The sequence below is a fragment of the Camelus dromedarius genome, chromosome 6, assembly GCF_036321535.1.
Source record: "Camelus dromedarius isolate mCamDro1 chromosome 6, mCamDro1.pat, whole genome shotgun sequence".
Classification (NCBI taxonomy): Eukaryota; Metazoa; Chordata; class Mammalia; order Artiodactyla; family Camelidae; genus Camelus; species Camelus dromedarius.
The window spans coordinates 1,936,312-1,962,737 of NC_087441.1; the positions used below are offsets into that span (position 1 = coordinate 1,936,312).

General features: G+C 53.8%; 1 protein-coding gene across 8 annotated transcripts; it reads right to left on the reverse strand.

Annotated features, from left to right (window-relative positions):
- Positions 1-131: 131 nt before the first annotated feature.
- On the reverse strand, positions 132-25,490 carry CCR6 (C-C motif chemokine receptor 6). 8 transcript variants are annotated; one of them, XM_064486467.1, is made up of 6 exons: positions 25,084-25,468; positions 14,667-14,769; positions 11,115-11,177; positions 9,805-10,087; positions 2,213-2,607; positions 132-2,112 (listed from the first exon to the last, which is right to left on the reverse strand). In XM_064486467.1, the coding sequence occupies exons 5-6, from the start codon at positions 2,258-2,260 to the stop codon at positions 994-996; spliced, it is 1,167 nt and encodes a 388-aa protein (XP_064342537.1). In that variant the 5' UTR covers positions 2,261-2,607; positions 9,805-10,087; positions 11,115-11,177; positions 14,667-14,769; positions 25,084-25,468; the 3' UTR covers positions 132-993. The 8 variants fall into 8 exon arrangements, 6 of the variants coding, with proteins under 6 accessions (XP_064342537.1, XP_064342540.1, XP_064342538.1 ...); XM_064486470.1 differs by lacking the exon at positions 2,213-2,607; XR_010381179.1 differs by lacking the exons at positions 132-2,112; positions 2,213-2,607 and adding an exon at positions 6,816-9,180 and having other exon boundaries at positions 25,084-25,490.
- Between the last annotated feature and the right edge of the window lie 936 nt (positions 25,491-26,426).

Genomic DNA, 26,426 nt, shown 5'->3' on the forward strand with positions numbered 1-26,426 from the left:
TGCTTTACTGCAGCAGAAGTCGAGGTGATGCAAGCCCCGCCCGCTGACCTGAGGCTCGCGGTGGCCAGACAGGTGGCCAGACACTGCCCCGGCCCAGCAATGCGTCCTTCCTCAACTCCAGGGTGGAAGCGAACAAAAGGGTTCTCATCATTGTCTCGGTAAAATTCTTTGTCCTTTTTTTTTTTTTTAAGTATTCTATTTTTTTAAGTTTTAAATGCCTAACATTTTAAGCTGCACTATAAACTCCAATTTCATTATGTTTTGTTGAACAAATGCTGTTTTTATTAAGCCCCTTCTGTATGCTGTATGCGTCCATCTTCACGGGATTTTTAGAGGAAAATGACCAATTACAGAAAACTTTCTCAGGGAAAGTTTATCCGCTGCCCTGTCCACCGTGACAGCTGTCACTCGCCCTTACACAGTCACCTCTTCTGTCATCAAGCTTGTTCCTCTTCTGCCTTTCTGCCGTCGCCCGCCGGTCGAGAGCATCACAAGGCAGCGAGGTAAAACTCAAGCCGGCCCGCTTTGCCGCTTCCGCTGACCGGCAGGAACCATTGCGATGGGAAACATGTTTAACAATTTGACTCAGATGAGTCATGTGAGGGCTTTTATCTGGTTTTGGGGGTTTTTTTTTTCCAGTTTTTGTTTTTTTAAAGCCATGTGATTTTTGGCAATGACCAGAAGACCTTGTGGTCTGGGACTGCTGCATGCGTACTTTTGAAAGGTTTCACACTTGTAAGCAATTCATTTTAGCCCAGCATTTCCCAAATCCTGCTTTGCGGAACACCAGCTGGCAGGTCCCCCGGGGTCCCAGAGCCTCCCTGGCCTGGCCGAGTGGACCCGGGGGACGGCGCACACGGGAGCCCGCCGGCACCCGGAGCACGGGCAGCCCCGGTCCTGCAGGAAGGGCCCCGGCTCGCTCGTGCTTAGCTGCCCCTGCCCCGTGTGCTCCCGTGTCGTCCGGCGGCCTGTCCGCGCCGGGCTCGGGGGCCGTCACATGGTGAAGGAGGACTGGTTGTCGTTGTCCACGGTCTCGCTGTTCTGCCGCGAGGTGAAGGTTTCCGAGTGCAGCCGGGAGCACGAGAAGCCCGGCGACTTCTGCTTTCTCCGCACGCACCACAGGTCCTTCATGATCTTCAGGAAGTAGCTTCTGAACTTCTGGCCGATGAAGGCGTAGAGCACGGGGTTGAGGCAGCAGTGCAGGAACGCCAGGACTTCGGTGACGTTCTTGACGTAGCCCATCACCTTCTCGCTGCCGCAGGAGCGGCCCGTCCTCCCCAGGTTGACGGCAGTCACCAGAAGCACCATGTTGTGCGGGATCTGGCAAGCCAGGAACACCAGGACCACCGCGACGATCACGCGGATGGCTTTGTGCCGTTTGGAATTCTGAGCCTGAACCAAGGTCTTGACAATAAACATGTAGCAAAACACCATAAACACCAGGGGGATGAAGAAGCCGAAGAGGAGCTGAAGGCCCAGCACCAGCAGCTTCCACCTGACGGGCTCCGAGACGGCGTGGTACCTGGGCTCGCACACCTCGCCGCCCTGCAGCCTGTACTTCTGGGTGAACGTGAACGTCGGGCTGGAGATGAGGACGGACACCGCCCACACGACGAGGCAGATCGCTCTGCGGTGGGCTAGCGCTCTGGACCGGAGCCTGAAAGCCCTGGTGGCCTGCACGATGGCGATGTAGCGGTCCAGGCTGATGCAGGTCAGGAGGAGCATCCCGCAGTTGAAGTTGACGGCGTAGATGCCCCGAGTCAGTTTGCACACGGCGTTGCTGAAGACCCACTCACCGGTAGCATGGTTGACCGCCCAGAACGGGAGAGTAAGGACAAACAGTATGTCCGCGATGGCCATGTTCAGGAGATAAACGTCCGTCATGGACTTGGCTTTCTTATAAAAAGCAAAGGTGACCACCACCAAAATATTGCCCAGGAGGCCAAAGACACATATCAAGGAGTAAGCGAGTGGCACAAACAGCCCAGAGAACTTTCTGACCTCCTGCAAGGAGCAGAGAAAGCTATCATCATCCAGTGTATAGTCCGAACTATTCACCAACCCAAAATAATCCTCGTTTGAATCGTAGATGCTGGTGGAATTCATTGGCTCCTGGAAGGTGAACAAAGACACAGTTAGCTGCAGCATCGTTTTCAAGTAGCCATAACTGACCAGAATTATACTCCCAGCCCAAATTTAAGAAGATGCTCACGGCTTTCATTGTGGGGCTTGGTCTGCACAGAGAGCAGGGGCTTGGCATGGAAGGTTCGTGAATGTTCACCCCTCTGGCTCACGGCAGAGAGAGCGAGAGAAGAGGCTAAGGAGGAAAGAAGCAGAACACAGTGCAGCCACGAGTCTCGGGGAGCCGTCCCACTCCCACACGGAGCGCACAGCACGCTGTCCTACATAACTGCTCATGTAGCGCAGGTGTCGGCGGCCTCTCTCTGTGAAAGGCCAGACGGTAAATGTTTTAGGATCTGTAGGGCTCATAGTCTCTGTCACAAGCACTCAGATCTGCCAGCATCGCTCAAACGCCACCAGACAGCTGCACAAGGGAGCGGGCTGAGCAGATGTGGGGTCCACAGCCGCGATTTACTGCTCCCTGGCCTGCAGGTAAAGAAGGGTGACATTAGCAAGACCACAGATTCGGCCTGCACAAATTCTTCTTCTTGCAAAATTCAGTTTAATTACATTCAACAAGATGCCATCGAACAAAACTTACAGCATGTAGGTGTTGTCTAGGGTACCTGTAATTTATAGTCCTAGCCTGAAAATATTATGTATAATATTAAATGTTTTATAAAATGCATATCTATTGGAGATACATATATACATATACAGAATCCTCCTTAGGAGCCACAGGTGTGTCCAGTGTGCACTGCAGCTAACAACCACTGATCTGCCAGGACAAACACATCATCACCCTCAGAAACCAGAGTTCGAGAAGGAAGGGGAGGGCTGGCACGGTCAGGGAAGGCTCTGCGGACAGGCCCTCGCGGGGTCCTTGGAGACCAGGCAGAGGGATGGCAGATATAGTGACCTGCAGGTGACCACTCTGGCTGGAAAGGAATATGGAGCATGCGTGTTTGTGAAATGGTGTGACCAACTCGGCTGGGTCAGCTTAACTGTCACCAAACAACCTTCATGGAGCATGTGATGCACTGAGAACACCAAGAGTGGATGACGCAGGGGTCCAGGCTCAAGAAATTCACCAGAAGACGAGTTAAAGGATGGAGCTGGAGTCTCAGCAGGAAGGGCTCTGAAACCTATTGCTTGAAACAAACTGACAGGAAGGAAGACATCCTGGCTTTTCTCACACCCACGCCTCCCTCCTCGCTTGGTGGTGGTCATCATTGCGCTCTATTTTCCAGCCTCCACCCCGACAAAATCCCTGGCCTAGAATTCTGGTCCTCATGTAAAATGCACATCACTTCTTCCTTCCACCTACCCCCTTGCCTGGTGGCCAAGCAAGGTCAAGGCAAGGGAGGAACAGCAGAAACGAGGGCCCCAGACGCACAGAGAAGGCGAAACATGCCCCAGGAACCACCAAGCTGTGCCCCGTCCGTCCTCACCGCCGGCTCAACATGGATACCCCACAGCTGGGGAGGAATCCGGTACCACACAAACCTCGCCCCAAAGGCGTCGCTGAGCATACTTCTTGCCCCACTTGACTCCCCCGCTGTCATCACGCGGTCCCAGGACGGGTGGTCTCAACCACTCCTTCCCTGACGCCTGGGGACTGAGTCTTCGCCACTGCTCAGCGCTGCTCTGCACCCAGGACTGGAGGGGAGCCTGGCTCCCCTCTGCACTTTTGTAACTGCCTGCAGGGCTGGGATTCCAACCGAACACTCTAGAGCACACAGAAGCAGCATAGCACAGAGCCTCCGTGTGGCGGAAGCCTTCCAGGATAGAAACAGAGCAATCTGAGGATCTGATTAAACGCGTCAGTCAAGACGTGACCCGAGGCTTGCGCTCCCAGCCGCGGTGGATTAGCCGCGCCCGACGCACCCTAGCCCAGTCAGCAACCTGCACAGCCCGTGAGCATGCCAGGTGACGGGTTTCCGACACTGGCGGCGGGCATCGGGGCTTATGGCCCTGGGCAGAGCCCCCAGCTCTCACTGGAGGCAATTCCCAAATGCAGAGCAGGAAGGCGGCCCAGAGAACGGCCCTCTTGCTGAGCTGAGGCAACGGCGAGGCCGGGCGGCTGTGATTTGCAAGGTACGAGAGAGCGGGACGCTGCCGGCAGCGAGGCGAGAGCTGCAGAGAGGTGTCCTTGAGAGGAAGCAGCGCAGGAACGGGGAAGGGAGCGCCGAGGGGAGGGGCCAGGGCCTCGGAGCCCTCACGGGCCGGAAGGAGCTACCTCCACAGACAGGGCAGCAGCCACGACCAACCGGCCCGGCCCCAGCGCAGCCGCTCCCTCAGGAGGGCCCGCCCGGGGGTGACGGGGCCAAATTAGCCCGACTGAGCGCTGCGCGGGGCCGCGTGGCAGAGCGCGAGCAAGTCTGCAGCGGGCCCTCTGCCTCCCGCCAGCCAACGACGGTCCAGAGCAAAGCCCCAGATCATCTACAGACATACAACCAAAGTCAGCCTTCAACAGCGTGAAATTCATAATGTCAGGCGTCCACACACAGACCTCTAGACCACCACGTATTAAACGTCTACGTCTCCCGGAAACTCGTGGCCGAGGCCTGCCCCCCCCCCCCCAGCACGAGGGCCCGGGGCGGCGGCTCCCGCCTCAGGACGGACCGGCGCCCTCAGAAGGAGAGGCTGGGGGCGAGCGGCCTCCCCTCCCTCTAGGCCCCGCCCACGAGGACGCAGCGGAGGGAGGCGAACCATGAGGGGGCCCTCGTCAGGCCAGGGCCTGCTGGGGCCTTGGCGCGGGCTTCCCAACCCCTAGAACTGTGAGAAACAGAGGCGCGCACTTCAGGCCACTCAGTCTGCGGTAACCTGAAGTAGTAGCTCGGACTAATCAAGGCACAGACATGCAAAGAAACAAGAAAGTGTGGCCCAGAATCTACACAAGGAACGAAGAAGAATGCTCAAAGATGAGAGAATTAGCAGAAGAAGACACTCCAGCAGCTACTATAAATACACTTCTTACGTCCAGGAAGGTAGAGGAAGGCGCAGCACGGCGAGGAAGGTGAGGAAAAAGATAGAAAGGCCTAAAGAACGACTCTAGAGATGCAATGCACAGTATGGAAAGTTAAGAACACACTGACTGGGATGAACACCAGCTCGGACACTCGCTGGCACACATGACTCAGCTGTGGGGCTGCAGCCCAGCAACGTTTGGAAATTGAAACTGAGAAAAAATTACAATAGCGTCAGAAAACATGAAATGAAATACTTACACGACTGCATCCACCAAAAGGTGGACATATGCTGAAAACTATGAAACATGCTGAGAGGATGAAGTGATCTGCGTTAATGGAGAGACACCCTACGCTCAGGGCTAACCATCAGTGTGGTCAAAATGTCACTTCTCTCCATACTGAGCTACAGACACAGCATGAGCCAAACCAAAACTGCAGCAAGGGTTTTTGGAGAAAATGACGCAGTAAATCTAATTTCTTTTTTTGTAAGAAATTCAAGGGATTTAGAATAGTCAAAAACAACTTTGAAGAAGAGGACAAGATTGCAGGACTCACAACACCTGACTTCAGGACTTACTGCGAAGCTACAGTAACTATGACAGTGTGGTATTAGCAAGAGGGTCGAGGCATAAATCATGGAACAGAGTAGAGACCAATTTTAACTGAAGTGCCAACATAATTCAGTGGGAAAAGGGAGTCTTTTCAGTAAACGGTTCCAGAGTACTGGACACTCGTGTATAAAAGGTTGATCCTTATCCCTTAACTCATACAACAGTCAATGAATAATTCCACATAGGTCATATTCCGTATGTGGAAGCTAAAGCATAAAATGTCTAGAAGAAAACACAGGGGAAAAATCTTTGTGCCCTTGGGAAAGAGAGATTTCTTATATAAATTGCACAAGGCATGAACCATGATAACATTGATAAATTGTCATTGATCAGATTTTAAAACTTCTGCTCTTCTGAAATGAAGATACTGCAAAAATGAAAAAGACCACTGAGTAGGAAAAAGAATGTAAATTTGTATCTGATCATGGATTGTATCCAGAATATTCAAAGAAATCTTACAACTCAACGTCAAGAAGACAAACAACTCACTAAGAAGCAAGCAAAGATGTTTAAGTCGATTCACCAAAGGAAATACACAGATGACAAATAAGCCTCAGAAAAGACACCAAATGTCATTAATTATTGGGAAAATGCAAGTGAAACCGGCAATAAGAAATCGTTTCATGCTCACCAGACTGGCTGAAATCACAAGGGCGGACAAGAGTGTGGAGGAAGACGTGGAGCCACTGGCCTTGTCGCCGTTTGCGGCGGTGGGAAGGCAAACTCAGAGACGGCGCGCTGAGAGAACAGTGCACCGTCCCTTACGAGTTAAAAACACATGCTTACCGCGTGAACCACAGCCGACCCCTGCGTGCTCACCCAAGAGAACGAAAATGAAAGACTTGTACCCAGAAGTTTTTTCTTAACAGCCCCAAACTAGGAAGAACCCCAGTGTCCACCAGCAGGTGAACAGATAGGCAAACTGCACTGCGTCCCTAGGCTGGAGCGCGGTCTGCCGGCGAAGGGGGCTGCCTGCACCTGCTCCACGTGCCTGAATCTCAGGAGCGTTTTTCTGGGTAAAGAATTCAAACATATAAGACCAGGTCCTGCAGTGTTCCATTTATATGAAATTCTAGGAAAGTCAAAACAATGGTGGCAGAAACCAGGTCATTGCTGCGGGTGGAGGATGGGAGGATGACAGGGGCGGGAACGGGGCTGGAGGACCTTCCTGTGGGGGTGGAGGTGCTCCTTATTGGGACGGTGACTGTTGGCAAAACCCCTTGAATCATGTACTTCAAACTGGTGGCATGTATGGTTGGAAATTGTGCCTCAAAAAGCTAATAAAAATCACCACACACAGTCCCACAAAAATGTGTTGGTGCAGTTGACAGGTCTCCACTGAGGAATGAGCAGGTTTTGAAGGGTTTGTGGGGAGGAAGGACTTGAGATGACCCCAGAAGGAGGAAAAGGGACAGACTGAGGGGAGGAGCGGGGTATAGGTGCTCAGGGAGGGGCTGGGGGCAGCAGCAGGAGCGGAAGACACGAGGGCGGTGCAGAACGGAGCTGTGCAGGTACCGAGAGGCCAGACAAACGCCAGACCTGGGGGCACCGACGGGTCCCTGGGAGAGATGCGGCTGGGGAGGTGGGCGGCCAGGCACGCATACCGTGCAGAGGGGGTGGATCGTGGTGGGACTGGCAGTCACAGTCACCAAGCAGTGAGGGATGCCCTGCATCAGGGGCCCAGCTGGACCCTTACAGAGGGAAAATGCTTTTAAACCACCTGTGATATGCAGTGTTTTCTGAATTCACGTTTAATTCAGTCTGACAAATGTTTAAGCGATGTCTATTGTGGAGAGGTGCTGAAGATGCAAAGGTGAATCGAACATAAGCTCCAGCTTCAAGAAGCTGGGAAACCATGCTGAGAAAACTGTGCAAAACCAGCAGCCCTAGTGGGATGTGCAGAAGAACAAGGGGTTAACGCTTGGTGACAGCCCGAAAAGGCTTTGGAGTGAATGTGGGCAGGCGGGCAGGGCTGCCGCCTGCCGGGAACCAGGTATTCAGGCCACGCTGGGAGGGCATTCCAAGCAGAGATGGAAGAAGTTCTGTCTGCATTATTTCTATTCATGAGACCTTGTTTTAATTCCCTTTGATTTGCTCTTATTGCTGCTTAGAACGGCAGAATAAGTCACAGTAAGCCACATTTGTCCATTCTGTGTCCTTTCGGGACAGTGTTACATACTTATTGGGTATAAACAGCGTGCAGATCTGGATGAGGACACATTTAGTGCTGCTGTGGTTGAGAATCAGAGCTCTCAGAAAGACTGCCGGCGGGTTCACACGTGTCCCAGGCACTCACGGTAACTGGGACAGCCTGCCCCAGACCACCACCCTCATCACACAAATCATGTGAGCTGTTCGAAGGAAACGGCGTCGGTGACAGATTGGCATCTGTGCCACCACACATGCAGAGAGTCTTTTTTTTATTTTTTGCTCAAGTAAATTACCTCAAATCTTGAGTCTCAACAGTCAGCCCTTTGGAGAAACAATCTGTGGACTTTCTGTCATGGAAATTGTGATGCTAAGAAACATTAAGACGTTTTCAATAGGCACTTCCGTGCTGCCTTCCCAGGGCTCTCGTCTGACGGCTCAGGAGACACAGGCGAGCGCAGCCAGGCTCTCGTCCATCTCTGGGTGAACCGACAGACCAACCACCATGCAGCCACTTGAGATGGAGTCCGGCTCCAGCTCGGTTTTAAGGCTCCTTTTCTTTCTCACACATACTCCCTACCACCACCATTCATGCCAGATTGTATTTTGAAGTCATTCAGTCACATATGAAACTCACTGATTGCAACTGATTCTTAAAATGCAATTTTCTTTGGTTTGGAATTAAAAGAGTTTCTATGCCATTGTTTCTCAAACAGATTAGGGTACAAATACACCTACAAAGCTAGTTGGAATTAAGAGAATCTGTAGGACAAACTGTTCTAGGTTGTCCTTTGGAGGAAGAGTTCAGGGTCTCGAAGGGGAAATCATAGGATACACGCAGAAGCAATGTTTCATTCAATTCGGTTTTGCATGAAGAGCCATCTTCTTAGTACATGGCCCCGTGAGGGACGTGCTGATGGTTGCAGTCTTGGTGACTCACAGTCACCATGTGCTAGAGTGTTAGCCCTTTCCAGGATGTCTTAACCCTTCAAGTCCCTGGGGCATCGTGGGCCCATGTGGGCTTGCACCAAACAGGTCGCTTAGTAGGACGCTCGGCCCCAGTGAGTGCCTGGGTGCCCCAGAGAGCAGACTGAAGGGCCCTCAAAGTTCACGTGGGATAGAAGACAAGCCCCCAGGCTGAGGTGGGCCCTCACGTGTCGATTCTAGGCAGGATGCTGGCGTGCGTTCTGACAGAGTAACCGGAGAGCCCGGGGCTGGAGGCGGTGAGCACCAGCCAGAGTGGGCTGGCCACACTCTTGACCTTGGTGTGCTGGTCACTGGGCTGCACATCCCAGAGGCACTGTGGACACTGAGACCCGTGATCACATCTGGAGATCATAAACATCAAGGTGTGGAAGGGGCTCCGGGTGGGGGTGCAGTGAGATGGCTTGCTCGTGCGGGGTGACCGCCCACGGGGCACCAGCCCAGGCGCCCAGCAGAGACCCTCACTGGCCTCAGGCTGGTCTCCGGCCTCAGTCACGTGCTGCCCATTATTTTTTTTATCTATTTTAGGGACAAAAATAGAGGAGGCAAGACCACCAGTCCTGAAGATGGCGAGAAGCCTGAAAATATAATTATTATGTTGGAAGACAGAGACAATGAGCAAAATCTCTGGACACTCAAACAATGGGTCAAATACACGGTGAAGTTCAGTAGGGAAATGAAAGAGGCTACACGCAGGGGGCGGCGGGCGCAGCCCCGAGGTAGGGCGTGCTCTTAGCCCACGCGAGGCCTTGGGCTCCCCAGTACCGCCGTTAAGAAATAAGATAAACCTAATTGCCTCCCTCCCCCCCCCCCGTACAGAAAGATCCTACACTTAGATTTGAGTGGTCAGCCACGCAGGTACAACGTGACAGCGTAGCACCACTGGAAATTTCCAGTTCTATCTGATTGTAGGTTCACTATGAGGTGTGTGAATCCACCACCATCTAACCGTCTAACCATGAACTTACTTTCATGTGATCTTGTCTCCCGTGTCAGTCACATGTCACTCTCGTACTGACTGACAGAGGCGCAGTGCTGGTGGGCAGGGAACCTCATGCTTGTGGCCGGACACAATCACGGCACCAGAGACGTCCACATGCTGATCCCCAGAACACGTGTGCGCGTGACTACGCGGCAAAGGGAACTCTGCAGGTGGGGTGCAGGGTGGGGACCCTGAGGTGGGGAGGTGATCTCGCATTATCCAGGCAAGCCCGACGTTTTCATGGTCCTCAAAAGTGGAGACTCTCCCAGCTGAGACGGAGGAAGAGGAGATTTGAAGCCTGAGCGGGACGTGGCCCAGCCTTGCTGCCTTTGAAGACGGAAGGAGGGGCCCCAACCCAAGCAATGTGGGTGGCCTCAGCTGACAGCCAGCATGGAGATGGGATCTCAGTCCCACAACCACGAAGAGCTAGATTCTGGCAGCAACGCGACTGAGGAAGGAAACAGGTCCTCCCTTAGAACCTCCAGAAGGAACACAGCCCTGCCAGCACCTCGGTGTCAGCCTGCTGAGCCCCGTGTCAGACTTCTGACCTACAGGTCTGTAAGATGCTAAGTCTGGGCAGTGAAAGCCACCAAATGTGTGGGAGCTTGTTACAGCAGCAATCAAAGTGAAAATAATACCGTACGAAATGAGAATGTGGCCTGTCAAAATTAATTGCTGTTTAATTTTTAGGCCAAGTTATCACAAGGTCTAGAAGGAGATAAGGGGTCCTTTCATCAGGTCTGCACTGGTCAGGTTTACACAATAATTTTGAGCTGAGCAAAGGAAAAAAAATAATCCTGGCTGGAAGCAGCTGAGCCAAGCGGCCGTGGTGGCGAGGAGGGACCATGGGGCGTCTGGGCTGGAGCTGCCCAGCCTGGGAAGACGGAGGGCCAGGCAGGCACAAGGCCGTCACCGGCTTCCGAGGCTGTCACCTCCCGCAAAGGGCAAGAACGTGTGTGGTGAGTGGCGGCTGTGTGAGCAGGCCTTGACCTCACACTGGGAGGAACACTTGGCATGTTTAGCAGGAAGGGACCAAGCTGCCTTAGGGGCAGCTCGCTCTCTGCCAAGCACAGTGGTGAGTGGTTGCGGACACGAGGTGGATGTCAGGTGGGTGGGCCCTGCCGAATCAGTCTCTGGAGGTGAGCTCACTGGGGAGGAAAGGGTTAAGGGGGTGTGGCTATCCCTTTCAGCTGGGGGCCCCATGGGGCAGGACCCACCCTGCCAGTCTCCTTGGAAACACGCTCACCCCATTCACTCATGGGGTCCCTGCCAGAAGCGCTTTGACGCAGACCATACCTGCATGCCTGGATGTCTCCCCGCAGGTACGCCTGGATGTCTCCCCGCAGGTACACCTGGAGCCTGTGGGCCGATGGACCACAGTCCACGTGAGGGAGTGGAGCGTGGGGAAAAGGCAGCTTCTAACAGCGCAGCGAGTGGGTAAAGCTGGGGAGCCCTGAGAAAACTGTTTTCTCGTGGACCGCCCACAACACTTCACAGTGATCTGCAACCAAAACCCTTTTCAGTAAGCCCGGTGCTTCGGGGTTCCTCCGGAAAAGGGGGGCCTCTCCTCTCTGGGCTGACTGCTTGCCTGCGTCTTTGGGATCATTAGTGAGGTCTGGGGTCAGGTCAGGTCTAGAGACCTCCAGATGTCTGCTGCGATTGTTGAGGTGCCCTCTTCCCACCACCTCCGTGTTACTGGAGGCATATCCATGTGGAGCTGTGGCTTCACTGGGCTAGAGCAGCCGCTGACAGTGAGCTCCCAGAGGGAAGGGGGGTGGTGGGGAGAGGGCGCGCGGGGCTGAGTGATTTGGGGAAATGCCCCCACCCGCAGCCTCCCTTGGATGCGTGTGTCACAGCTCATGGTCAGTGGCCCTTTGAGCACCCAGCACTTCCCAGCCTCTTCACTCGCAGAGCCGTGAGTCTCCCTTCTGTGGGGAACACCTGGGGAAAGCTGACCTAGAGGAGACAGCCCTTCCTTCCCTCATTCAGACGAGCGAGCGTGCGTGCCGGGCACCCCTCCACCCCCACTCGAGCTCACAGCCTCTCTCCTGCCCCTGTGGTGGGTGTGTAGGGTGCCACCGAGGCAGGCCAAGGGACCCCCCGTCTTCAGGCAGCAAGTCAGTCTCCAGCTAGGAGTGCATCCACCACTCAGAAATTGCGTGAGACAGAGACTCGGCAGGCCTTGAGCCAAGTCCTGACCGACTCTCTTCTCCTCTTGGACACCCTTAGAAATCGTCTGTCATCAGAAAAGGAGTCTTTGAATGACGATTCTTCCTCTTTGAGAAGCACATAGTGATAAGTTCACCCTTCATATGACTTTGGCATTTAAGGTCTGAAACCATAAAAATAGATAACCTTTTAAATGAAAAGTCAATGTGCTGAGAGCCCCCGGCGCAAGGTATGTCCCTGCAGGGATGGCCTCTGCCTTTCCATGGTCACGTTTCAAAGACTTAGTTACCACAAATGGAAAGAAAGTGTTACTTCAAGGAAACTTGCTGTTACTTAATCAGAGCCACATTTTAACATAGTGTTTAAAATGTCCGTGCGCATTCTCCCTGCCGCCACCTAATGCGGCACCCTAGCACGTCGTCACTCGGCACAGCATGCAAGACATCTCAGAAACTAACAGCTGACTGATGACGTCATTCAAAATGAAAAGAACGCCTAGTCACGCACGTCCTGAACGTCAGAAGAGGCCCAGTGGGCCGGAGGCGAGGGTCGTGACCACGCCACGCGGTTTAAGATAGAACGCCAGGTGGGGGTCCCTCCCCCCACCCAGCCGCCCTTGAATCCACCAGCGGCCGCCCCCTGGGGCCCCACTGCACAGAGTCCCCTCCGCTGGACTCTGAGGGCTTTGGAAGTCCTCTGGTCACACGCAGAGGGCCAGGGCCAGGGCCATGCAGGACACAGTTTAGGTCACGAGCAACAAGCGTCTTAGCTGGTACCAGTGGGCCGAGGACAGACTCTCAGGGAAAATGACCGGTCTGCTGTCTGCGGGGCCCAGGAGGGGGAGGCAGCAAGAGGGAAGTAAGGGCCCAGGAGACGAGAGGTGGGGAGGGGCTGGGAGCAGAAGGGGCAGCTCCCCCACCTCCTTGGATTGTTCGTCCATTTGGCCAAGGGAAGGGCAGCCTCTACCCAAGAAAATTAAATGTGGGGAAAACATTACTAATATTTTGTTTCTATAATAAGAATAGTTTAATAATATTAACAATATGGTAATACTGATACTCCATCAGTAAGGAGACCTGTGCTAAAATGTTGATTTAAACACGTTTAATACCAAGTTTAGCATTTGGTTACAGCTCAAGCAGAAGACTTTACATCTGTGCTTATTTCATAAACAGTGACAGCCCGTAGGACAAGGAGCAGGAACTCAGTGAGCTTCTGCGCGTAGGTGTGCACGTGTGTGTCTGTATGTTCAGCGTGCACAGGCATGTGTGTGCATGTGTGCATGTATTCGTGTCACATCGTGCGCATGGGCATATATGAATGTTGTGTTGTGTGCTGCGTGCATGCGTGTGCAGTGCACGTTGCTGTGAAGGGTGGGTGTGCCTGCTTTAAGTTCTAGTTACAGACCAGGCACCGAGATCACTGCGTTGTGTCTGCTATCGCTTTTAACCTCAGGAAAACCCTCCGAGGCCGAATTACACCCTTTTCACAGGCAGGAAGACGGCGGTGCCTCTCGGGCTGCGAGTCTCTTACGCACCAGACCGTTCACCTTGTCTCCAGCACGTCTTAGACAGACTGTGACATTCCCACGAGATCTTAAATAATACATCCGTTTTTAGAACCTCTTATAGGTATCAGAACCACACATACTGCTAAAGGTAGGTGTGCATTAAAGGTATGTTCTCTTAATTTATCTGAACCACAGGTCCTGTTTTTATCCTTTTTTAGATGAACATCAGTGGAGCTGAAACTCTGCGCTGGCTTCCTTCTGCTTTTGAATAAAAGTGGTTAAGAAAGAAGCCAGAAGGTTTTTTCCAGTGATGTGTATATAGGTTTGTATTTTTTGTTCTTTTTTCTTTTGGTTCCGTTTGCTCCTTTGGAAGCTCACTTACATATTTTCGTTAATAGAAATCACATCTCTAACCATTTCAAGATTTAATGACTAATTAATTCAGATCTTGCCTTTGTTTCTTCACATTACTGAGCCCTCCAGGACCCATTTCCTACAACCACACAGGCTTCCGAGGGGCTCCCAGGCCCGCTCGTTTCAAGGTCGCCGTGTGCTTTTGTGGTCACGAGACACTAACTCCATAATCACTGTGGCGTTTGCAGCCACGATCAGAGCTCTTCCTGTGTTGCCCTGAGTCTCACAACAATTTCCAATCACTTTCTCTAAAGTGACTCCCCTCTCATACCTCTGCCCACCCCACCTCCAGCTCCTGGAGATGCTCTCTCGCTCCCTTTCACTGCTTGCGTCACTTTGCTTGTATTGCCTCCAAAACATCTTAGCTTACGTTTTACTGTTTCAAACTCTTTGTGTGCACTTAGCTAAAGGAAGAACCGCATTCCTCTCCAGAGCGCTGCCCCGCGGATGTTCACCAGACGAGGCAGCATTGCCCGGACCATCCCCCAAGCTAGTGCAAGGCAGTTACACTGAAGTCGCTTACTGTGCATTTAGAGGAAAAGTGAGCTTCTTGAAGGCACAGTACTTTTCCTCAAACCATAAGGGCACCACGTTTGTGAAAGTGACAGTGTTGCATTACGTGCAAACACAGGCACTAGGCCAGCGTTCTGGAATTCCTAACAGAAAACCAGTTCCATGCCTCACACTCCTTACTTGTGGGCATCAGAGAAGAAAGGACAGTTTTGAAAGGAGTGAAGGGGGCTCAGCCAGCTCACCTTCAGAAACGCTGTGATCCAGAGTGAGCTGTCCGGTTCACGCCCCTCACGACGCCCCAGGCACGCACAGCACCCGTGTGGTTCTCCTAACAAGATGTACTTTCTAATGGTCATTAAGAAAAAAACAGTGAGAAACCAGAATTAGCCAAAAGCAAATTGCTGAATTACCACTTCCTATGTACAAGGAACGCCTATTTGCCCAAATACAGCTGGTTAACCATCTATATCCTGTAGGTGATAAAGCAGTCATATGACTCCCTGGAACCGGCGGTGAAGTTGGTCACTGGGCTAGAGAAGAATGGCCGTGCGTGGCTAGTGCCGGTGCGGTGAGGGTTTGTGCTCTGTCTCCCGCTCTGTGACCTCTGTGGGCTGCCTGGGAAGGCGCGGAAATGTGAGGAAAGGCCAGGTGAGCACTGCGGGGAGCGATGCAGCCTCTGGGGCCCCCGCCTGGGCCCACCCTGAAAGCTGCGCACCCTCCGCGCCCCACACTCCGTCCTCAGCACAGTAAAGACCAGATGAGCCACGTGATGCAGGGAGGCCAGCGCCCCGACACAGTGAGGGACGTTAACCAGACTTGCTGTGGTGATCATTTCACAATGCATGCAGACGCTGAATCATCCTGCTGCACACCTGAAATGGCCACAGTGTCACATGTCAATTACACCTCCATTTTAAAAAAAGAAAAAGAAAAACGGGAGACCCTGAAAAGCCGGGCACGTGATCTTTACGAGACAGCAGGTGACAAACCTGATGAGTGCCTGGTCACTAGATGTGGCGACTGACAGCAGGGACAGCAACTGACGATCGGGCGGGGAGCTCATTTTTATGTGCAAGTAGTTTTTTAAAAATAGCAAAAAATAAGGCAAGAAGGATTCTGGGACCATAGAGGTGGTCACCAGCATGTAGCGTGTTGTGTGATTCGAGTCTCAGGAAACAGTTTTAGAAGAAATTGCACAGCGACGTCTGACGATGGATCAATGGAATGCAAGCCTTTCCCGCCTCCTGAGCCCGTTGGCTTCCTCCTCTCGCTGAGCTGACCACCATCCACCGCCGCCCGCAGCCTGCCCTCCCTCCGCTGTGTCTTGGCTGAACGTTAGTCAGGGGTCTCTCCTTCCCACAGACCCCTGAACCCGCCTGTCCCCAGGCCTGAGCGGCAAAAACGCGTGGAAACTGCTGCCTTGTCAGAGCCTCTCGGGAACTGGCTGAGCACAGCAGGACCCTTTTCTTGGCCATCACCGGTCGTGTCCCTCTGGAGTTTCCTTCCCCGATGCTCTAAAAGGAAAGTTTTTTCCTGCTTGATTTTGAGATGCATGCAGGCCTTCGGGCACAGGGTCCCACTGCCACAGTCCTCCCTCCCCTCCTCCCTCCCTACAGCCCTTTTGAATAACACCCTGTCCAGGTCCTGAGTTGCTTTTCTTTGATGGAGCTTAGGGTCCCCCATGGACACAGGGTGCCTGTCCGCTCCTCTGCTTGAAGGAACCCTCCACGTGACTTCCCTCAGCGTCCTGACCCAGGAGGGCTGCTCCGGCGGAGAGTAAGGGGAGAAGCTCCTTTCTGCTGCGGTGGAAGCTGCTGGAAGGACTGCTGCCGGCAGCCAGCTCCTCGCAGAGGAAGAAACGCTTGGGAACACGGGCACCGCAGGCATGGACGCTCCCAGCCCCCCTTCCCACCTGGATGCTCCTCAGCATGAAGGCGGGGAGGCAAACCCTCCCGTCGCTAATCATGGCCCTGGAGCCGAGAAAGAACACTGGGTCGAGTTCAGCTGAGGAAAGAGGCTGACGGAGCAAGAGGGTCCACCCCTGCTCCCTTCCGGGGCAGCAGGCTTCATCACCAGGCCGGGGCACCCGTGGGAAGAGCACAAAGAGGCGGGAGGGGGAGCCGCCTCCCAGGAGCGACCGCCTCCCCAGCTGCGCCCTCGCTGGCCCGGGCGGGAAAGAGACCAGCTGAGAGTTTGGACGTGGCCTCTGACGGCTTCCAGCCCTGGGCCTCCCACGCGAGGCTGCCACTCCGTGGGATGTGCTGGCCTGTGGGTCGCCTCGCATGCCCTTGGCCTCAATACTCCTTCTGAACTTCGAAGTGAACCCAAGTTCTGTGTCACCCTTGGGAAGCTCAGATCTGTCTTGTCTTCTCTCTCCATCAAGGTCCAATGGGATCTCACCCTCACTTAATCGCCCTCAAACTTAAGACACCGCTGCTCATTTGCATGATGTTGAGAGGCATGTAAAAAGCAAGAAGTACGCGGTACAGGCGGGCCTTACTTCTAAACAATTTCCAGGGTGAAAATCTGCTAGTAGCTGTGAAATTCTCATTCAGAATCAAGTGCAATGACAGTCTGGTGAATCAGCAGCACAGTCGCAGGCTGTGAGCTCTGTGCCGGGCGGGCTGCAATGCTTCCGCGCAGCCCCGAGCTCCCGGGGCCGCTCACTCCGACTGCGGGCTTCACCCCGGGCGGGGGAGGCAGCCCGTCCAACGGCAGGGTCCCGCGAAACTTAGAAAGAAAAGGGGTCTCGGACTTGCAGACACGGTAGAGAATACAAGTCAGTTCCCCCGAGAAGGAAGAAGAATTTAAAAGGGAAAACAGGCACTTAGGAGTTGTCTGTAGCTGGTGAATAAATAAATTTTTAAATTATAAAAATTAAAATGATTTTAGGCAGCCATTCCGGAAAGAAAGTTTTTCAATCATGTTGACTTCCTCATGATTGATATTGAGTGTTCCTTTGGGAGATGGCAAGGATTTAATATATTTTCAACTTTGTGGATTATTTCAAAAGATGCATGACATGCAGAGGACCAGTGTCTGCTGGTGGGAGTCTGGCTGATAAAGCCGATGCCCGTCAGCGTTTCTGTGGACCTTGGTCCTCACTGATAACAAATAGAAACCAGAAAACTTACGGTCACCTGGGGAAAGGGAGGGATAAGTTGGGAGTTTGGGATTTGCCGACACACACCACTACATATAAAACAGATAAAAGCAAGGTCCTGCTGTACAGCACAGGGAACTATATTCAGTACCTTGTAATAGCCTGTAATGAAAAGAATACGGGCAGGAATATATATGTACGTGTGGCTGAATCACTGAGCTGCATGCCAGAGATTAACACCGCATGGCGAAGCGACTCGACGTCAATAAAATAAGCAGAAACGAAAGCCAGTCCTTGCGCCGGATACCCGCCAGCCGCCTGCGGGCCCCTGGGCGGTGGCCCGCGGCGTTTCTGAGGCGCACAGTCCAGCCGCGCTCGGGCGGCCGCAGCCCGGGGGTCGCCGCGACCTGGCCGAGGAGCCTCGCTGACGGGGTGCTGCTTGCACCTCAACGAGACGCTCCCGTCCTGCGGTAGCGAGTCTTCGGAGATGCCGGCTTCAACGCCCTTACCTCCAAAGCGACCACACGGCTCGCGTGTCGGGAGTAAAATCTCTTTCCTTCCCGGGTCTGGATTGGCCTTGGTGACTTGTGGCCAAAAGGGTACGGAAGTAACGGCCTGGGGTTTCGGAGGCTGGGCCTCGGCATCCTCTGACGGCGACTGCGTGACGGGCCCCTCCTGACAGCCGCTCGGCTGCGCCCGGCCGGCCCAGGGCCGGCAGGGATGGCGCTGAACCGCTGCTTAAGCCGCTGCAACTGGCGGTCGGGAGCTGAGCAACAGCGGGCCACGGGTAACGGGAGCTGTTCTCTTGTGTTCTCACCCTCTTCAGTGGGAAGATGTATTAAAAACAACAGAAATCAAAACAAAACTGTGCTCGTTTAAAAAAGAAATCCTCCCCAAGGAAGCCAACAGTTAGAACAGAGGCTGGAAGTCGGAAGGGAAATAAGAAAGCAGGGGGGGTTAAAACCAGACCGTCCCCGCCGGCCGCGCCTTAGGTCCGTGCCGTGTGGTTTGGCTTTGTCTCTTTTCCTCCTCATAGAAATAAGGAAACACTATTCATCCAATTATGTCTGCAAATTCTCCGGTGGAGACAAAGGAGGCTTTCGCAGGGGGATCTCCAGCCACACTGACAGCTCCAGTTTGGGAGCTGGCCGAGGCTGCAGGTTGGGCAGCCTTCGTGCCCACGCGTGCCGGAGCCTTGGGCCCGTGGGTCGGACTCTGTCACGTCCTGATCCACCCGGCCTGGGAATTGCTCTCCTGAAGAGCCAGGAGCACGTCAACCTCCTCTGCCTGTTGTAAATTAACATTCAGATTACTACCACGTGCTCTGCACCATGTGCAGAGACACCTTAAAGTGTGTGATTTATTTCCCGCCTGAGGAACTTTCACGGCTGGAAAGCTGAGGCCCCAGTACAGGACGGTCCAGGCAGTGCAGCGGGTGGCCGGGCGTCCGGGGTTGGGCACCAAGGAAACAGCACGAGAGCGTGAAGAGGTGAAAGGAGGCTGAGAGCCAGCTCTGTGCGGTCTCCGCGGGGAGGGAGGGCGCGGCTCAGCCAGGAGAGGTGACCCTGGGCTGCCTGGCCAGGTAGGAAGGGGTGGGCGGGTCAAGGGTGGGGAGGGCCAAAGGTGCACAGCAGGAAAGCGCCACGTGGACTGGCCCAGGAGCAGGCGGAGGGGCCCGACCGCAGTGGGATGTCTGGAAGGCTGCCTAAAGAGCTGGGACTTGGGCTTGGCGACAACGCAGACGCGAAGACCCGGGAGTGATGGGGGACAGGTTCGCAGAGCTGCCACGGAGAGGAAACCCCGGGGAGGCAGGTGGCCCAGAGCCCGGGGGCCGAGGGCAGGGCCGAGGGCACGCAGCCAGGCGCTCTGCTGCTCCCCTCCTCCTGTTTCGTTAGTCCTCACGAGAAGTCTGGACGGTGCTGGTGGTGTCAAACCGAAACTCAGAAATACAGCAACTTCCTCAAGTTCAGGCAGAGCCAAGGCTCAAAGCCGTGTCGTCTAACCCCAAAGTCTGCGCGTTCCTGGGACAGACGTAAAGAAGAGACGGTGCTTGGCAGATGTTCCGAAGAATCAGAAGGAGCAAGAGGAGGGAGGAGTTGCAACAATGCCAGGTTTTCCAGCTCCACAGAAACAGGGAGATCAGAACTGGAGACTCGTTTCTAAGTTTCCAACATCTCTCTACATGGAGAAGTTGTAGAAACTGATCTAAGGGGAAGGAAATGGGCTTCATTGAATGTACACAGGGTGTAAGGAGACGGAGCTGTTGTGCAACCAGAGTCTTGACATGACTTTAGGGCTGCGTCAGCCACGCGTTGGCCATTTTTTAAATTAATCTGAGCGTCTGTCTCCTCACTGACAGGATGAAAGTCAGGGATTTGTAAAGGATTAAAGTGAAGATTAGAGACACGTAAAGTGCGGATGCTCCGCAGTGTTTGGTACAGCCTCCCCCTCCCCTCCCCTCCCCCTTACCTCATCGCCCTTCTTGCTTCTCTCCTCCTCCCCTCCCCTCCCCTCCCCTCCTGCCCTCCCTCCCCTCCTGCTGTCTCAAAGAGGACCTATGGCATGAGGTTCCACCAACAGAGGGGGCAGGAGTCAGCCCTCAACCCACAGAGACGGGAGTCGGCGTTTCCGGCCAGCACTGACCTCCCGGCCCTTCTCCTTGTGGGACTGCCAGGACTGGGACCATCTGGGCTTGCCAGGGACCAAGGGGTTTCCCAGGATGCGGAGACTTCAGGGCTAAGATCAGGACCATCCTGGGCAAACAGGAAGGTTGGCCTCTGCATCTACCAGCAGTGGTGGCACTGAGGACTGGGGTGCAGACCCCTTCTGCTTGGCCATGGTCAGGGCATCCTGGGCACCGTGTCCCAGAGCACGACTAGGGAGGTCACGGGGCCTGGAACCAGGGCTCACGAGAGAGGAAGGGGTGGCCGGCGACCCTGGCGGGAGAGGAGACCACGGGGAGGATGCTGCCTGCAGTGTGTGAGGGAGACCAGCAAGGGGAAGGAACAGCCTTATTCTCAACTGTAGCGAAAGGAAAGCTTGGGTCAGAAGACGTGAAGGAGGAAGGAGGTGACCTCAGCCTGGGGGAAGCGGGGACCCTGACAGGACCAGGCTGCCCATTCAGAGAGTGTGTTTTCTCCCGCTGATTTCCCCAGATGTGCTCAGAGAGAGGGATGGTCACCTCCTGCGCCCCAGGAAAGGGGTCAAGCCAAGAAAATAAATCTGATCTGAAAAACGCAGTTCTGGGAGGCTGAGGGGAGAGCAGCTGGGAGGGAGGGACGGGGCGGTGTGGGAGGCTCCAGGGAAGCTGGGGTGGGGGGTGGTCTGAGAGGAGCCGGGAGAAGGCGCCTCTGTGGGTCACAGGGTCCGCCTCCCACATGCCCTCCAGGGGACACACAGGAGTGTCAGGAATTCTCTGCCTCCTGGTCGCTGACTGTCAGCTTCTCCAGAAGGAAGACGCACCACCACGCAGTCGCACGCGCTGGTGCCCTGGGACGGTGTCCGATGCTACTGCTTTAAGAAGGAATGCCGCTGAACCTACATTCACTCTCTTTCTAACACCTTGTATCTTTGAAGTGGAAGGAGGAGAGGAAGATTTTCAAAATTTGGAGTTGCCTTCATGAAAAGAGCGGGGCCTTTGCAAAATTTTATTGAGGTCCCACATGTAAAGTTGTAACCCTGACCGTGGCATTCTAACAATGGTCTTACTCTTACCAAAATGTCTAAGCAAAATGAGACGCTGTAACAAAACCATAAAGCGACAAGACTATGTTCTTCCCAGAACACAGCCTGGGAAGAAATGTGTTTAAACGATAACGGTGGCTGCTTGGGGAGGTAGAAATGCAAGAAACGCAATTTTGTTTCTATGTCTCTGTGTTCTCCATGTGCAACACTGAGGCACACTGGGCAATGAATCGGCCACCAAGGACAGTCCCAGGACTAAGCGCGGTGACTATTACAGATGCCGCTAACCCTCACCGCTGGACAAGCCACACCCCCCAGCTCCCAGGTGTCTCCCGGTAGTCTCCATTGTCTGAGGTTACCAGGAAGTTCACAGGTTTTTCTGGCAGTTTCCAGAACAGCGAACATGCTGTTTTGCTTCAAATCAGATAAAGAAACAGTGAAAGGAGCAGTTGGACACGACCCCTCTCTCAGGACTGGGACACTGCGGTGAGGTCATTACGGTCAATGAAACAGCTCTAAGTAGCTCTAAAGCTGACTTCCAGTGGAGCTGGCTTTTCTCAGACTTACTGTAAACATGTCAGAAAACTCTTCGATGAAGGCACGGTTAATTTTACCAAGATGGATGGGATTCGGTCACAGAGTGAGGACCACAGAAAGGCCCCTTTCCCACCTGTTCTACCAAATCGTGAGCGGGGAGGACACGGAGGTCCCTGGCAGACCCCCCGGGAGGCCAGCCGGTCCAGCCGTCCATCCGTCTCCCGTCTGAAGGGAGGACGTTGGGCAGCCCGTGGCTCTCATGCTGCTCTGGCAGAACACGGGGAAGGAGAAATGCGACTCACTTCAGCCTACTGTACAGACTCTGAAAAGGCTAAAAGTGACAAAAAGGCCAAAAGAAACTGACTTATTTCATTGCATTTTCATTAATTTTTACCAAAATGTCTGTTTATCTGCCAGAAAGAGATCTGAAAGCCACACGTCCTTTTCATGTTGGGGACCTCCAGTCGAGTGATTTTGATGTTAGATAAACCCACAAGTAAAGCCTGAAGCCTCCCCCCTGGTCCTGTGAAGACACCACTGCCCCAGTTCCTGAAGGTGCTCACTGCATGGCAGGGGCGGGGGCGGGGGGGGGCCGTGCAGCTGAGCAAAGGGCCCGAGGCCACCACTGATTCATTGCATTCCTCAGTGACCCAGATTTAGGGCCTTCATTTTCATTCTGTCTGACGGGAACAGCCAGGCTGATGCGTAAAGGTGCTACAGAAATGAGAAAGGACGAGGCTGTGACAATGTGACCACAGCCCAGGCTGCTCTCCTGGCTGTCACCCCAGCAGCTCTAGGGCAGTTGGGGAAGGACACGGGCCCCTGCTGAAAATGCAACAACACAGCAGCAGCCACTGCTTCAACACTGACCACCCTTTGGCCCAGGTTTCCTCTACCTGGGAGAGGGGCTTCCGGATGCCCTGAGCATAAGAATCCCCTCTCCATGGGGCCGAAATGCAGACTCTGACCAAGCAGACCCGGGGTGGGTCCTGAGATCCTGCGGTTCTTCACATCCCCATGCTGCCACTCGGGAGACCATGCGTGCGCAGGAAGGGCCTGGAAGACCTCAGCAAGGTGCGCGTGACTCGTAGCCCATGCAGCCCAGCATCCCTTTGTCCCTAGAATTCCACGTGGTGTGACGGGGGGTGGGGGGCAGGGCACGGGGAGGACGAAGTCCTTGTAACGCCATCAGGAGAGGGAGGCTGACAAAGGGCGTGCAGAGGCCTCGCCCGACCCCAGTCCTAGACGACTCCTGCCCACAGCTGTGGGCGAGCCCTGCTCCGCATCTGGGCTGCTCTCCCCTGGTCCCGGGTGGGTGGCTGCACCCCCCGCCTCACAGCCTCTGCCCACGGACAGACCACTTCCCCTTCAGTTTTGCTCAGCCTGCCCCCCTTCACAGCTTTGCCCTTCCTTCAGTCAGCCTTCTCTTTTTTCATATATCCAACTCCTCATTCTACTCCTCAAAACAGAAGTTGTAAAAAGTAAAAAGGAATAGACCTCGCAGATACCCATCTTCCCTGATAAGGAGTCCTCTTTAGATTTAAGACGCTGCCCGGCCATCACGTGCTCTGAGTTCTGAACGACCTGCTGGCTGCTGAGGGTACTTCACAGAGAAACTCAGCAGTGTCTAGTTCACCTTGTTCTTGGGGATGGTAATTCTGAATTAACTTTCAACTGAGGCTGATCATTTCCAGTGCTAAGTATTTAAAAATCTGAGACATGCTTGATAAAAGTTTTGTGCAAATGCATCTTCTGGTAAAAATCACCATTGTCCAGCCCTGCTTCTGATGCCCTGTGTGGTCACCACTGTGGATGCTAGCTTTTCTCCTCTGCAGAAAAGCACCAAGTTCCACGCAGAGGTCTTTCAAATCCTCGACACTGTTTGCTTCTGCGTCACATGGCCCCAAGCGCAGCACAGCGTCACGCTCTGTATCTCGGGGCTGTGTTCCCATCCCACCCCTTCCTCATGTTTGCCTAGTGCCTCCCAGCGTCCGACTCCACTAGTGACCTTCCCACCTGAAACCTTTTGCTTCTATGAGCTCTGGGCGGGAAGCCAACAGCCTGCTTATCAGAACTGTAGCTAAAATAAGAGTCAGTACATCTGAGTGTGCACCTGAGGGTCTCCCTTGGGAGAAAGCTCACAAGGGTTAGGCTCCGGGCTTTGCGGTGTCTGTTTGGCTGCAGCCTCTTCATGTGTTCGCTTCCTCTTTCTCGGCTTGTCTTAGAAGGTTGGTATTTTTAGACTGGAGACCTCCAGGTAAGTGAGGGCTCAGAAGGCTGAAGACGTTTCATAAGAGGACATATAAGTGTGAGATGACAGCAAATGCCTCTGATAGTGTCATATTAACGGAATAACAGTATTTTGTAAATGGCACAAACACATTAACCCACAACACAGTGAAACTACACTGGTTGCCGCCCTTTTGTCACTTTCACTGGAAGACGATTTTATCACGAGAGCTTCTTCCCATGAATGACGGCGTCGGTGAGTCTCCCGAACCAGACCCGGAGTGTATCCGCATACGATGCCGGTCCACACGCGGCTCTGTCCTTCCTGCTGAGCCGGCTCCAGGCTCCCCAGCCCTTCCTCCCATCTCGTCAGCCCCGTCTGCCGGCTCCGTCTTCTCCATCCGTCTCTGTGGGCCCAGCTCCTGCCCTGTTCTCCTGACCCAGGACACCTGCCTGCCCCCAGGTCAACTGCCGCCTCCCTCCACAGACGCGCACCCCGCTGTGCCTCGCCCTCGTGAAGACCCCAGCCCCCCGCCCCGCGCAGGCGGCGCGCGCAAGGGGCCGAGTTGTCGAGTGGGCGCTGCTTCCCACGCTTGTGGCTCCTGTCGATGACGGCTCTTTCCAAGGTGTGTGTGGTTCACTAGGTTCCTTGCAAACGTTTCTGCAGTCCTTTCCCAGGTGCTAGTCGCCGTCATCAGGACACGGGGGACTCGAAGACCCCGCGTAATGCCTTTGTGAGGTAGAAAGAGTGCAGACTCGGGGCGAGTAAACCCGGACTCTGTTCCCTCAGCACTGCACACTGACGCGTGCCGCTGGCTCTCTGACTCTGGAATCACACCTGCTCCCAGGACTGCGGTCAGAATTACATGAAATAGCACATGTGACATCTCTAGAGCCATGGCCGGCACACGACAGACCCAGCAAGAGCTCGTGTCTGTCCTCCCCACGTTCCACCCCCCCGCCGGCACGACCAAGGAGTCTGCGTAACAGCCAGTGTCTGACTTGATGACAGACTTTCACAGCGTTCTTTTACCTTCACAGCATAAGGCAGCTAAGACAGCAGGGGTCAACTCTTCTCTAAATTCCAAGCCAAAACAAAAACTCACCAGTGAAGCAGCAGCTCTGTGTTCAACAAGGGAGCAGCCACAGAGGTTTCCCCTTAAATTTCAGGCTTCTTAAATCTTTAGACTTCTCTGCACCAGCGTAAACCCACTGGCCTCTGTGCTGAATAGTCTCGGGTGCTGAGTTCCTCGGCAGCGTGTGCCCCTCAGGGGTGCCCGCGCTCGTGCGCAGCGCCCTCGGCCTTCGCCCACACGCCGGGCGGGGTGCTGAGCGCCTCACCACAAGCCCTAGCCTTCCAGCACAGACCTCAGATCATAGAAAGGTACAAAGTCAGGTGGAGGAAGGAAGGCAAGCTTATGCAACTAGGTCACTTAATAATTTCAATTTTACATACAATTTTTTTCTTGTTTCAGAATTATTAGTCTGTGGAATGTTTTTTATTCTTCTTGGAAATTACAAATGAATCAGAATGATTTTAAAGTTCTCTGAAAGGCTCCACACAATACCTAATGAACTTTATAATCAACAACACACATTCCAACTTAAAAGAATAATAAGCCTGAAAAAAACCACATGACGTATCTTTATAGGTAAAGAGACGATAAATAGAGAATTGGCACATCACAAATAATGTAGGTCATGCTCTGCTCCCAGCGGAGGCAGAACCTGGCTGTCAAGGAGAAACACCACCCTCAAAAGATTCACGTTGTCTCATCAACCATTTTCTACAGTATGTGGTCATTGTGTCATAAACTGGCCTGTTTAGAGGCAGCAGAAACCAGAATATCTGTATCACCAAAGCAACTATTCAGTTTGGCCCCGTAATTTGAGGAGAATCTGGGTTACCCTCTCCACTGAAGTCTGAAACAAGAATTAGTCAAGCCGCAAATCCCCCTCGGGAAAGCCCTAGGTTGGCCCTGGACAGAAAACACCGGTGTCTGCGGGGCGTGGAGTGAGAATGCACGTCCCTGGCTGGTCCGACTTCCTCCTTTCTTCTTCAGATGATGATAAATAACATCGCTAATGCTAATTAACACATCTAATAAAACTAGGAGGAACTTGTTGATGTCACGTTTACCATTTCACTTAATCCTGACAAACAGTTCTGGTAAAATGTTTTACAGATGGAAAGAAGCTAGCACGTGAAGGTGTCAAGTAATCTTCCCAACAGTCTATGAGTCAGAAGCAGTGGGTCCATAAAAGACCTGGGCCCTCTGAGTCCCCCTTACGCCAAAGCACAGCCCGTTCGCTCCTTCAGCAAGCACTCGCTGAGCTCTCACCTTGCGCTGGGATCTCCTCCAGGCCGAAGGGTCGCAGCGGTGAGTGAGGCAGGTGAGATCCCTGACCTCGTGGGATTTACATTCGAGCCATGGGAGCTGGGCCATAA

Bases quoted from the DNA above. Each gene is read 5' to 3' on its own strand.
- CCR6 (XM_064486469.1), bottom strand. From the start codon at position 2,260: ATGCCAAGCCCCTGCTCTCTGTGCAGACCAAGCCCCACAATGAAAGCC. The intron at 2,113-2,212 runs GTGAGCATCTTC...TTCACCTTCCAG, and splicing joins CAAGCCCCACAATGAAAGCC to GAGCCAATGAATTCCACCAG.